We start from the raw sequence: 12,853 nt of genomic DNA on the forward strand, positions 1-12,853 counted from the left end.
AATTCTCTAAAGTCACTCAAAATGAATCAAAGTTCATGAATTACCCATGGACTGAGTTTCTTTTGTAAGGCCAACAACAACAAAAAAAGCCGCCTTGCTAATTTTCTTCCCCCGCTGAGATTCTGCCAGTTTTCTGTTTTGTTCTTCAGCGCACCTGCTCATCCCGCCTGCCTACCCCCCCCCCCCCCCCGGGTGGAGGGAGAGGCGAGGATGAGCGTGCTGGGTGTCCCCTCTCTGGCGGTGGTCTCGGGGAAGGAACACAGCCTGTGGGCACGGCTGGCACAGACCGCTGCTCCTGACACCAACCACCTGCCTGGGTGTGGTGGCCATGAAGGCACAGCCCACATCTGCCCACAATGTACATGTGAGCGATTCACTGAGGAAATACCACACACACACACACACACACACTCTTTGTAATTTTCTGGGTGTGTGTATATACACACACTACTTACTGAATTCTAACAGACATCATGATTCCTAATGAAAATATTTCCTTGGGCTTTTTTCTATTGTTGGTCTTTGGCATGAATGCATTTGAAGGTGTGTACTTGAAACTGCTGCCATGTTCTGAAGACTGTGTGTGATCATTCGAGCTCCCAGTGTCTGTGGCTCCCGGCAAAGGTGTCGGCACCACTGGGGTTCTGCTTGGGTCGACGGTCTGGAGGACTCTGTGATGATAGCTGACAGCTCACTGTGTGTCATGTGACTTTACAACACATTAGTCATAATGTAGGTTACACCAAACGCTGAGAAATGACCAGGAACACGTGGTGCATCTTTACAAAACCCATTTATTTACAGAGTAGTCAAACAGGGCTGAGGAGATGAAGAGGTGGAAGCAGTGACATTTTAGTAACAGTAATTCATGTTAATTGATCCAAACCCAGGGCTCAGAGTGAGCAGTAGTTCTGACGTGCGAAACGGGAGGGTTTAAAACATGCCCTTAACTCCCCCGTGAGCTGAGGCACAGCTGGTGGGGTTTCTGTAAAGCCACGAGACAAGAACACAACCGTAGCTGTGGGCACTCCAAAGAATTCTGGGTTTGAAAATATTTCACTGAAGCTTACCATGTCAAACCACAAACAAAAGAAAATGATGAAATAACATTAAAAAAGGTCAAATCTACATTAAAATAAACAAACCATATGTACAATTTACATTTAAAATGCTACATTTGTATCTAGTAAAAAGGACAGGTTCTTATGTGGTCTATATCACATATTTGGTCTTTGACAGAAGATGGTGTAAAGGAAAGCTAAACTACTGTAGCAGACAGAACCTCATTAGAGATTGAATCTCCATCTTAGCCTCATAAAATAAACCCACCAGGTGATAGGAAGCCCTCCAAGAGGTCGGGCCACTCTTCTGGTCCAAAATATGGACCAGACAGTTGTGCTAGGGCTCATGACACATTACCAACAGGCTGTACCGTACAACACACACACATACAAACTGGGGCCAGAAATATCATTATCAGAGTAAAGTGGTTTATGAGTTACAGAAGGATTAACTCTCCCCAAAATCATTGTGCAGTGTGTAATTACAAAAATAGCTGCACAAAGCAGGGTGTGGAAGGTGAGTTAATAAATCACTTATTTCCTCATCTAGACGTTGGTCTTTAAAACTTAGGCCTGATCTACAATGTTCTCAATCTGGCAACCACGTTGTTTTTAGGCTAAATCCTTTTTCTTTAAGGGCGGAGCTTATGACACCCCCCCCCCTCCCCACCAACACCACCCACCCCAGACCAAGAGGTCACATCAATGTCCACCACCATATCCCCCCATTCAGCCGTGTGTCAGCTACTCTCTGCTGGCGGTTCAGGACACGGGCTGTGTGCTGCTCGGCGCTGATCAAAGAGGCAGCAGAGATTGTGGAGGGTGCATTCTTTTGTTGCCACGTTGCCATGGTTTCCACGGCTCTCTCTCTCCCTCCTTCTCTCTTCCTTCGGCTCTCTTTCATCGTGTTGATCCGGCTGGAGGACGTCCCCCTCCCCCTGCATTCCTCAACCCCAGGGAGGAGACACCCGTCCACATTCCACACCACACAGGGCATCTACAGGGGGTGAGACAGGGACAGAGAATGAGTGAAGCAAACAAAGGCAGAGCAGAGAGTTGAAGAGGGTGTTGGGTAGGGTGAGGGTGTTGGGTGAGCGGGACGGATGGGGTGAGGGTGTTGGGTGAGCGGGACGGACGGGGTGAGGGTGTTGGGTGAGCGGGACGGACGGGGTGAGGGTGTTGGGTGAGCCGTGATTGCTCAAGAACTCACTGCTGAAAGATCCATCATGTTTCTATAGAAACCCACCACATTAGGAAATCCCCCCTGTACCAGGGAGAATATTTATGGTATTATAGGGCTAAAGGTCAGTTCAGTAAACCGGAGTAGGTGGTCCGTTAACTGGTGGACTGTACAAAACACCGCCTATAACTGACACGAAGAAATATGCCAACCGTTTAGCTTTCACGATGCGTATAAAATCTACTTACTGCAGGTAAACTAAACTGAAACAAAACAATTAGGCTCTTGATACCTAAAGTGGTATTTATGAACTAACTACCTGTTCTTCTGCCATTGTGCAATTTTATCAGCGGTATTGAGTCAGCAGTAATGCTAGTGCCACAACAGTTCACCATAAACAGTAATAAAATATACGGTGCGTCAGAGTGAGAGGCATATAGGCACTTGAAAGAGGATTCATTAGGGCTGTCAGGGCTGGATACGCTTGGGGCCATAATAAACCCAGAGAAGCTTCTAGAAGCCTGCCCCTTCTTGCTATTCTGTCTGTTTATAAACAGTTCAGGCAGGTTTGCTTTTCAAAAGCCACTGAAATCTTTGTGTAGAATCACACTCCGTTCAACACTTCTTAATTATAAGTCTGAGATGAATTATCTGGGCATGTCACCGAGTCTTCACTAGCCTAATACCATAAAGCTGCTGAATACATATTTTAAACAAGTTTCATGTGTTGCTTATCCGCGCCACTGTTTTCACCGTAGAGACGCATTTAACACACCGCTGGCGTTAAAAATACAACCTGTAAACGAACGCCGTTTCGCAAGTGCAGTAGCGTCGTGTTAAGCGCTGTTTAAATATAAGGGGGCTTCTGTAGCCTACCCCATAACTTGGGGTTATTTTCAGCACATAGATTAACTCTACACGCCGGCCTGTCTTAATTTAAGAAGCGATGTGGGGTGAAGCTCATTCTGTGAGTGAACCACTCCCACACGGTCGTGTAGTGCTGGTGCGCTGTGCTGATCAGTTAGCGGCCTGCTTCCGTCCGGCAGCTCCGTGGATGACCTTTGGCCTGTCTCACGGCCTAAAATGAGAGTGCAGCAGGGCAGGTCAAAGACCCGGCGGGGGGCCTGGAGGTGTTCATTAGATTCCTATTGCCTCCCAATCACCTCCCATAGACTACCATGAACCCACTTGCACAGTTGATTAACAAACCAGGCAGATACAAATTCCACTCAAGCACTGATGAAAGTCTGTAGACTGAAACGGCCGCACGTTTGTTATCTCACGCACGTTTATCTCACTGTATGCACTTTGCACTTCACACAATTTCTGATCTGTAATAAATTTCTTTTGATGTCTCAGCTTTGAAAAAAACGTCCTGTTTGGCCCTTCATCTTTTGTGGTATTAATTCCATTTTTTCAAGTAAGCAGGAAGCACACATTGGAAGTATTTGATTTTATTTCTAAACATGTAAAACATCTCTGCAGCCCAAAATGCCTGTTTGGTACAGGAGTGGGCATTTCTCGTTCAGGCTTCCTCGTTCACCTCCCCTGGAAGTTCTCAGGGGACTTCAGGAGGGCGTCGAGCGAGCGCGGCTGCTTCAACAGCCTCAATAAACTTGGCGTCCCGCTGCGACTGTCTCGCTGCTCATTTGAGCAGCACCGATCACATCTGCTACCCCGCCCCACCCAGGGAGACGGACCCGACTCTACACACACACACAGCACGCCTGTATGGTTCACTAATGAGCAGGTGTAATTACAACACTCAGGCCAGCACATCCATCACCCAGTGACAGGTCTGCGCTTACCATTCAGGATTTGCATTAAGTTTGGATGTTCCTGCATAATGCTCCAAGGCAAAGCTGTGTGTGTGTGTGTGTGTGTGTGTGTGTGTGTGTGTGTGTGTGTGTGTGTGTGTGTGTGTTTTGCAGACCCAGGTGTCCTAACTGCTCTAAAGCGCAGCAGGCATAAAAGCCCCTGTCTGAGAGAGAGGAGCAAGCTCATATTCTGGTGAAAATCCTTTTCACTAGTTTGATGCGTGAACCTGATGTAATTGTGATTAATTACAGCCGGTGATGGTGACCACTTCTCTGCAGGCTGTGCCATTTACGCCTGGTGTCCTACAGCCTATTCTGCCTCTTTAAATAGTTTTTTTCCTGGGTAAAGCTCAGCGGTAATAAAATCTCTATTATGCAAATCTGTTTGTGCAGAGGGGTGTTCATTGCCTTCGGCACAGGAGACTAAATGTGTGTGTGCGCGTGTGCATGTGTGTGTGGCTGGAGCCCAGCCTGCACACAGATGTGAGAATAAAGGCCCTCTTTCAGTTGTCTTCTTCGAGTGGCTTAAAAAAACACATTAATAAAACATAAGCGGTGTGAAAGTGGGCTCGGTCATCTGCCCTCTCCTCACCTCCTTTAATAATGGACACGCCCAGAGGCAGACGAAGCGAGCGCTATGACCTTTGACCTGGCTCAGGTGCGTTACATACACAGACGGCCTCTTTCGGCCTCGGTGACGCTACGCAGCGGTGCGGTTCACTACTCGGCCCCTTGCACACATTCCAAGCAGCACGCAGACAGAACCTACAGAGCAGTTTCTGCTTCTGGACCAATAATGTGACCGTGATCACAACCTAAGCTCCATGTTTATTTTAACTATTTTAACACTGCTTTAACACCACTGGTCTGGAATATGAGCCAAAGCACAACCTGATGTCCAGACACAAAAAATATAAATTCTTCCAGAACATCTGACTTGGGCACAAAGACACACTGCTGGGAACTCTACCCATGCAGACATTCACATCCAGATACAGCACTGTTATTTGTATGGGTAACAATTTACCCCCCCATAGAAAGACAATAGCATCTGGACCATGAGCTCAGTGTCGGCGCAGAACTCCCGATTCCTTAGCAGAGCACAAGTCCAGTTCTTTCCCTCCCCTGTATGTACAATCTCCTGTTTACCATCCACCATTATGCGTGAGCATGATTTGCAGCAAGCTCTGCACCACATTACTGGGCTTTGAAGCAGCTGCACGCACACAAACAGGCACCCAGAAAAAAAAAAGAAATGCAAAACATGAGGCTAGTCGGCTGTAGGCTTCTAGATCCGAGGGCCTCCGATCTCCACCGAGTCCATCTGCTAACTGCTGCAAAACAGTCCATCCCCCAGACGGCCCTCCGACCAGCGTCCTGGGCCTCCCTAGCGATCCGCGTGCACGCGAAAGGCCCGAACCGGCGGGCGATTTTAGCCGTACTGTGATCCTGACGTCTTCCTACTAACAAGTCCTTATTTACTGCTGCTTCAAAGGAAGAATTTACAAGCATTTGTTCAGGATGTTTGCAAATGCAAATGAGATCCTTGCCGAACTTTGACACAGAAGGACGAGGAAAGGCCGAGATGTCGGATTGAAAGACCGGTTCTGTGTTCTGTGCCATCCACAATCTCCCCGACGCTCACTTGATCACTCCTCCCCAGTGCAACATCAAACCTTAAGATCCTGCTACACCAACCAAGGGTGGAGTCTTGTGAGGTAACCACACAACTCAGGCATTTCCTTCAGAAAAAAAAATACTGAATATCTAAGACATCCAGAAAGAAGCAAGAAGTGGCCAGTGTTCACCTTGAACTGGGGGTGTGAACAGGCTGTAAACAGCACCCACCAGGAGCAGGACAGCAAGCACAAACCTGACCACTCCTCCCCAGACGGGCCCTGCGGGACTGGGAGAGAAACCCTGGCTGTGGAATCAGCCCTCCAGTAATCCATCAGACACCTTTAACAGATGTCTCGTCCTTACTTGACACCCAATGGCACTCATTATGATTTAATGTCTTTCATTTCATGACATGTGAAAGGCTTTTTTTCACATTTGTGTCACGTGGGGGGGGGGGGGCGTATTGCAGACAGGAGGCCCAATCTGTGACATTCTGCTTTGATGTTCCTTTTCTCTCTCTTTGGATTTTACTGCAAGTTCAACCTCTACAGTTACCACATGTATCTCCTGCCAGGCTGCTGTTGAAAAGATTTTATTGTTCTGTATATGTAAATATGAGAAGTCAATTACCTGTTAACAAAATACTACTTGTTTTATTATGTTTTAATTATATGTTTTTTCTAATTATATGTTTTGTGGAGCTGTTACTTACCAAAATGAGCAGCTCCACTGTTTCAGGATGACAGGTATTTCCAGGTACTGACGAACGCGGTGGGGATTAGGGAGTAGGGGACACTGGTGATGCTGTCCCACGAGTCCATGGACGGGTCGTAACAGTCCAGGGTTTTACATCGCTGCGCCCCAAAGTAACCGCCCACCACATATAGGCGGTTGCCCGAGGCGACGGCGTGACAGCTGATCCTCTTGGCCGTGACGTCCACGAATTTCGTCCACTGGTAGGTCTCGCTGTTGAAGCGGTAGGCGGAGCTCGCCGAGAATTCCGTGTCGCCACCGATGACGACGACCTGGTTGCCGACGGCGGCCGCAGCCGTGTACCGCCACAGCTGAGGGCACGCGGCCGGGACCGTCCACCTGTTCTCAGAGGGGTCGAAGCATTGCACCTTGGGATACTTGTCTCTGTTGACGCTAGTTCCACCAAAAACGAAGAGTTTATTCTTGGCTCCCACCACGGCAGCGTTGCTGACGCCTTCACGCAGGGGCGCCACCAGCGTCCATTTGTTGGCCTGTGGGTTGTACTGCTCCACCTGCTTGAGGGACACGGACGGGGAGGCGGGGAAGGAACCCGTGAGGGACGTATGACCGCCCACCACGTACAGGACGTGGTCCAGCTCGGCAGAGCCGTGGCCAAACCTGGCGACCAGCATCGGCGCCGCTTTGGACCACTCGTCGTGTAGCGTGTCGTAGACCCACACGTCTTTCGAAGCTCCGTTTTCGGACCCTCTGCCTCCCGTGACGTAAACCTTGCAGCCAATGGCACAGGCGCTGCACTCTTTGCGGGGACTAGGAAGGTCTGTTTTGAGTGTGATCTCCTTCGTTTTGTGGTCGATCGTGTAGACTTTGTCACACATGAAAGTCTGACCTCCCAGGAGGAGGAGAGCCTGGCTGACCTTCCGGGGTCGGGCGCAGAAGCCTGTGACTACGCCGTCGTTCTGAAGGATCTTCATCTTGCACCGCACGGCGTCTTCCACGATCTCTCGACCCAGCTTGTCTCCCATGACGAGCTCCTCCGAGACCACGTTCTTCAGCAGGTACGTCTCCGGGAGCAGAGCCAAGCGCACGCAGCGCAGCAGCTCTGGCAGATCACCGAGTCTCCTTCCCACGTCAGCCTTGACCCAGTCGAGGACGGCCTCGTACGCCACGCTCTCGTCCTCGGCCTCCAGATCCTCGCTGAAGATCAGCTCCTGAACTTTATCTTTGGGGAGGTTCACGAAGTCCTCCGTCCTGTACAGAGATGCGAAATTAGCCAGGCACATGCGCCAGGAGAGCTCGTAGAGCCGCTGGCACTGGTGGGCGTCCGAGAGAAGCATCATGCCCAGGCAGTTCGACGGGTGCAGGTTCTTCTCGAGGAACTCGGCCGAGGCATCTCGGATGTCGTGGAACTGGAGCATGTCACCAGCCTCGAGGAGGGACTCCGCGTTCTCCTCGTTGATGACGATACGGGCGGAGTAGGCGTAGTCCAGCAGGAGCTCCAGAACCTCTGGGTGCAGCGAATCGTGGAAGTTGACCTCGGCGTCTTGGCTCTCCTTCAGACCACCACTGAACATGGCCTCGAAGTAGCGGCTGCAGGAAGCCAGGACGGCCCGGTGGCAGGGGAAGACTCTGTGTCCAGCACGCAGGACCACGTCCGTGAAAACACGCCGCTTACGAAGCAGGTTCAGCTGGGTTAGCAGGCTGTCGGCATGGGATGTTTTATGGAACAGGTGGATGTTCATTGATCCAGAGCTTGACCGGGACTTCCGGTTTTCATGACTACTTACAGACATGTTTGACCTAAAGATGGATAAACAATTACACAAATGTGTAAATAATTAGCTTTTATAATGGCATTATTGCACATTCACACAACCCGTAATGAATCTAACAAATGGATGTCTAATATCGAATATCAAAATAATGAGTAATGGAAGTTCACTTGGCACAAATATATCAAAATTAAACTATGTATCCCTGGAATACATGGGTTATATTGCTTAGGCGTGTACATGTAATTAACGTCCTTTTAAACCAGGTCATCGTTTTACTGTAGTTATATCCTCTTGGACGAGGCTTGTACACAACTACTGATGACCAACCAAACTTAAAACAAGAATTTATCTACACTGTTGTACGTGTGCGTACTTTCATTAAATAACACTTTTAAAAGTAAAAAAAAAATCATATAAAAACAAACACACCAAAGAAACGAACGCGTTTGACTGGCGTCAAATACACTGCAACGTAAAAAAAAAGCTGAAATCTGATAATAATAATAATAATAATAATAATTATTATTATTATTATTATTATTAAATATATCTATGTTCAAAGTCCCACCCCACACCGCTACATGGTGGAGATGATCCACAAACCTCTGGGACCATCGCAGATCCAACAACGTGGTCAGTGCTGGACGGACTCACCTTCTTCCCCTTCAGCTCAACGACTCCGAGCGCGCAGTCCACTTTAAAACTTGTTTCTTTGCCGAGATCTCGTGTTAAATGTTCACATGTCTTCCTTTCGGGGAAAGAGCGATAACAGAACTGGCTCGGTAAGATATCCACTCTTCATCTCTTGAACCATCTACGGGAAGTATCGGTTGAACGTCGCTTTGATTCCTTTAACGTTACGGCGGCGGTTTGAGAGCAGCTTCGCCGGGCTCCTCCTCCGGGTCCTTCTCATGAATATGCAAACTCGCGTCCAATCACAGCGAAGGTGGGCGTGCTGGGCACCGCCTTGGCCAGACGCTGAGAAGAATATGTTCTGGATAAGTTAAACCGATAACCTGCCATTGTATTCAGTTAGGTGCCCACTGAAGAATTTATTTAGGCCCCATGTGACTTGTAAAACTAGAACGGACAAATGAAACAGGACCTGCAATGATTTCCTAATATTTATAGCCCACTTTACGGAGACCGTTTTCTTCAATTTGTCGTCCTTTTTAATATGTAGCCCATGAACAATAAAGAAATCAGTCAAAAATATTAGCAATTCTTTCAATATTTTCAAACGATGATTCACAAAATACAATGTAAGCTAATAAAAGTAATCAAGCAGTAACACAATTGTTAATCTATTGTACCTTCTACTCCTTTGTGCGCAGTTCTTATGTAATCGTGGCAGTGTGAAAATTTGCATTTTGTGTAATTATCTAACAGTAAATCACATACCGGCTACTCCACGCACGACGTTATAGCAACATCATGCTTATGCGGCATGTTTTTGTTAATAGGACGCCTGTGATTAATTTGTATCAATTTGTTAGATACTGGAGCATCAATCTCTAGTATTAGTAGTATCTTACAAATACTCAAGCTTTTACATCAGAATGGAGAATATAAAAAAACAAGCCATGCAAAACAATTGTGGTATTTACCAGATTGCCTTTAAAAAGGAAACAATTGGACCGATTTCTTACCTTGTCTGAGTGAGTTTAACTATGCCTGTAATCGAAAATAAAATAAATGGTTAAGGAATCTGCTGTGATATAGCGCCATCTGCTGACACCGGACTGTTAAAATGCATCCTCTGCACTTTATAAATACAATTTTAGACTTCTATTTAAGTTTTGCTAAATTTAGCCTTTGGATGACAGAAACCTCTACTACCCTCAACTCAACTACCCTCAACTCAACTACCCTCAGCTCAACTACCCTCAACTCTACTACCCTCAACTCAACTACCCTCAACTCTACTACCCTCAGCTCAACTACCCTCAGCTCAACTACCCTCAACTCTACTACCCTCAACTCAACTACCCTCAGCTCAACTACCCTCAACTCAACTACCCTCAACTCTACTACCCTCAACTCTACTACCCTCAACTCTACTACCCTCAACTCTACTACCTTCAGCTCAACTACGCTCAACTCAACTACCCTCAACTCTACTACCCTCAACTCTACTACCCTCAACTCAACTACCCTCAGCTCAACTACCCTCAGCTCAACTACCCTCAGCTCAACTACCCTCAACTCAACTACCCTCAGCTCATCTACCCTCAGCTCAACTACCCTCAACTCTACTACCCTCAGCTCAACTACCCTCAACTCATCTACCCTCAGCTCAACTACCCTCAGCTCAACTACCCTCAACTCATCTACCCTCAGCTCAACTACCCTCAACTCAACTACCCTCAACTCTACTACCCTCAGCTCAACTACCCTCAGCTCAACTACCCTCAGCTCAACTACCCTCAACTCATCTACCCTCAGCTCAACTACCCTCAACTCAACTACCCTCAGCTCAACTACCCTCAACTCAACTACCCTCAGCTCAACTACCCTCAACTCAACTACCCTCAACTCATCTACCCTCAGCTCAACTACCCTCAACTCATCTACCCTCAGCTCAACTACCCTCAACTCTACTACCCTCAACTCTACTACCCTCAGCTCAACTACCCTCAACTCAACTACCCTCAACTCATCTACCCTCAGCTCAACTACCCTCAACTCATCTACCCTCAACTCATCTACCCTCAGCTCAACTACCCTCAACTCTACTACCCTCAACTCAACTACCCTCAGCTCAACTACCCTCAGCTCAACTACCCTCAACTAGAGGTCTGCGCGGGACTGCTTTTTTAATCCCGCTCCCGCCCGCTCCCGCTTGTTTTAGACCCGCTCCCGCCAAAAAATCGCTTGTTTTAATCCCGCTCCCGCCCGCACCTGCTTGTTTTAATCCCGCTCCCGCCCGCACCTGCTTGTTTTAATCCCGCTACCGCCCGCACGGGCCAAAAAATCGCTTGTTTTAATCCCGCACCCGCCCACCACATACACACTTCTGTCGCCCCCGCCCGCAATCCTAATATGAATTGAATTAATTAGATTTAGTAATTGAAATTTTCTTATGTATTTATTAAAACAGCAATATAGCGATTGATCGCGCTGTCCCATTTCTTATCACAGTCCAAACACATCCCGTTAGGTGACGTACACCAACACTTTCTGACATGTATCACAACAAGCTGATTTCCATCTCCATTCATTACAATGGAATATGACTTCCATACATCAGACTTTCCTGTAGTTGGCTTAATTGTGGTGTATTCGCCTGTTTTAATAGAATTTTCCACAGCTGAAACTGGTTGACCGTCTACAGCAGGGGTCAGCAACCGCACGCGTGCCACCATTGGCACACCGAGGCATAGTCACTGGCACGCGACACGCTGGACCAGCATCAGCAAAAATATATATTTTAATATAAATTATTATATTAATGGATTATACTTTCGCGAGTGACCGTAGCGCGCGACTCCGCACGCACACCTCGCGCGAACGGCGGAGGCGTTTAAACTTGGCGATCGATCGCGATATAATACTTTTTGTGTCGATTTACACCTCCCCCCCCTCCTCGGTCAACAATTTAAACTCGCCGCCATAGTGGCACACTCATTGACTGGACATGTTAAAGTTGTCACTCCATGTCTCAAAGGTTGCCACCCCTGGTCTACAGTCTCTGCCATTTCTGTATCAAAATGACAAAATGACGCACACTTCATGTTCACGTGATCAGTTGCTTAGCCAATATTTTGAATTAGTTTATTGCTTACTTACTGAATGATTAGTTGTTTTCGTCCTGTTCCTTATGCATGGAAATCATTGCGTTGTTATTATTATAATTTTCTAGACTATTAATTTGCGGGATTTTTCTACATGTATATGCGGTCCCGCTCCCGCATCGCCTGGGCGTACTCACACTAGGCACGGTTTGCTGGATCCGTGCTGGGGCCCGGTTATCCCCCCTCCCCACTCCCCCGCTGGCCTGCACTCACACTCGCTTCAGCAACCCGGCCCGAGCACGCTTACGTCATCACAACGCCGCTTTATTTGGAAAAAAAGCGCGCTCGCACAACACTATAGAGCTCATGATTCTCTTTTTATTGTATTTTTGGAGTCGTTTTGGGAGTGCAGAAACACGGTGCAAGCACAGATTTATCGATCATTTAACACAACGATTGTCTGCTAATCGCTTTGCCGCTATGACTGTTTAACGTGAGCGTCGCATCACTGATGTCATGTTTGAGTTCCAGCGAAATGAACCAATCAGATGAGGCACCAAGCGGGCCCGGGCACGGATAGCGCTCACACTAGAAGCGAACCGTGCCCGAGTCCACATGAATCGTGCCCTGGCCCACCTCTTCAAAGCGGGCCCGAGCACGGTTGGAGCGCTCACACTAGCCAAACGAACCGTGCTTCGGCAGGCAACCGTGCCCGGGCCCGGATCGCAGAGCCTAGTGTGAGTACGCCCTACTCCCGCTCCCGCCAATAACAATTAAATTCTGTCCCGCGCCGCAAGATATTCTGTCGGGTCCCGCGGGACCCGCGGGATTACCGCGGGAGTGCAGACCTCTACCCTCAACTCAACTACCCTCAACTCAACTACCCTCAACTCAACTACCCTCAGCTCAACTACCCTCAACTCAACTACCCTCAACTCATCTACCCTCAGCTCAA

General features: G+C 48.0%; 1 protein-coding gene across 1 annotated transcript; it reads right to left on the reverse strand.

The window, feature by feature from the left end:
• Window positions 1-774: 774 nt before the first annotated feature.
• On the reverse strand, window positions 775-9,060 carry enc3 (ectodermal-neural cortex 3). Its single transcript, XM_077023815.1, has 3 exons — window positions 8,819-9,060; window positions 6,391-8,189; window positions 775-2,058 (listed from the first exon to the last, which is right to left on the reverse strand). The coding sequence occupies exon 2, from the start codon at window positions 8,180-8,182 to the stop codon at window positions 6,413-6,415; it is 1,770 nt and encodes a 589-aa protein (XP_076879930.1). The 5' UTR covers window positions 8,183-8,189; window positions 8,819-9,060; the 3' UTR covers window positions 775-2,058; window positions 6,391-6,412.
• Between the last annotated feature and the right edge of the window lie 3,793 nt (window positions 9,061-12,853).

This window comes from Brachyhypopomus gauderio, chromosome 12, assembly GCF_052324685.1.
Source record: "Brachyhypopomus gauderio isolate BG-103 chromosome 12, BGAUD_0.2, whole genome shotgun sequence".
NCBI lineage: Eukaryota > Metazoa > Chordata > Actinopteri > Gymnotiformes > Hypopomidae > Brachyhypopomus > Brachyhypopomus gauderio.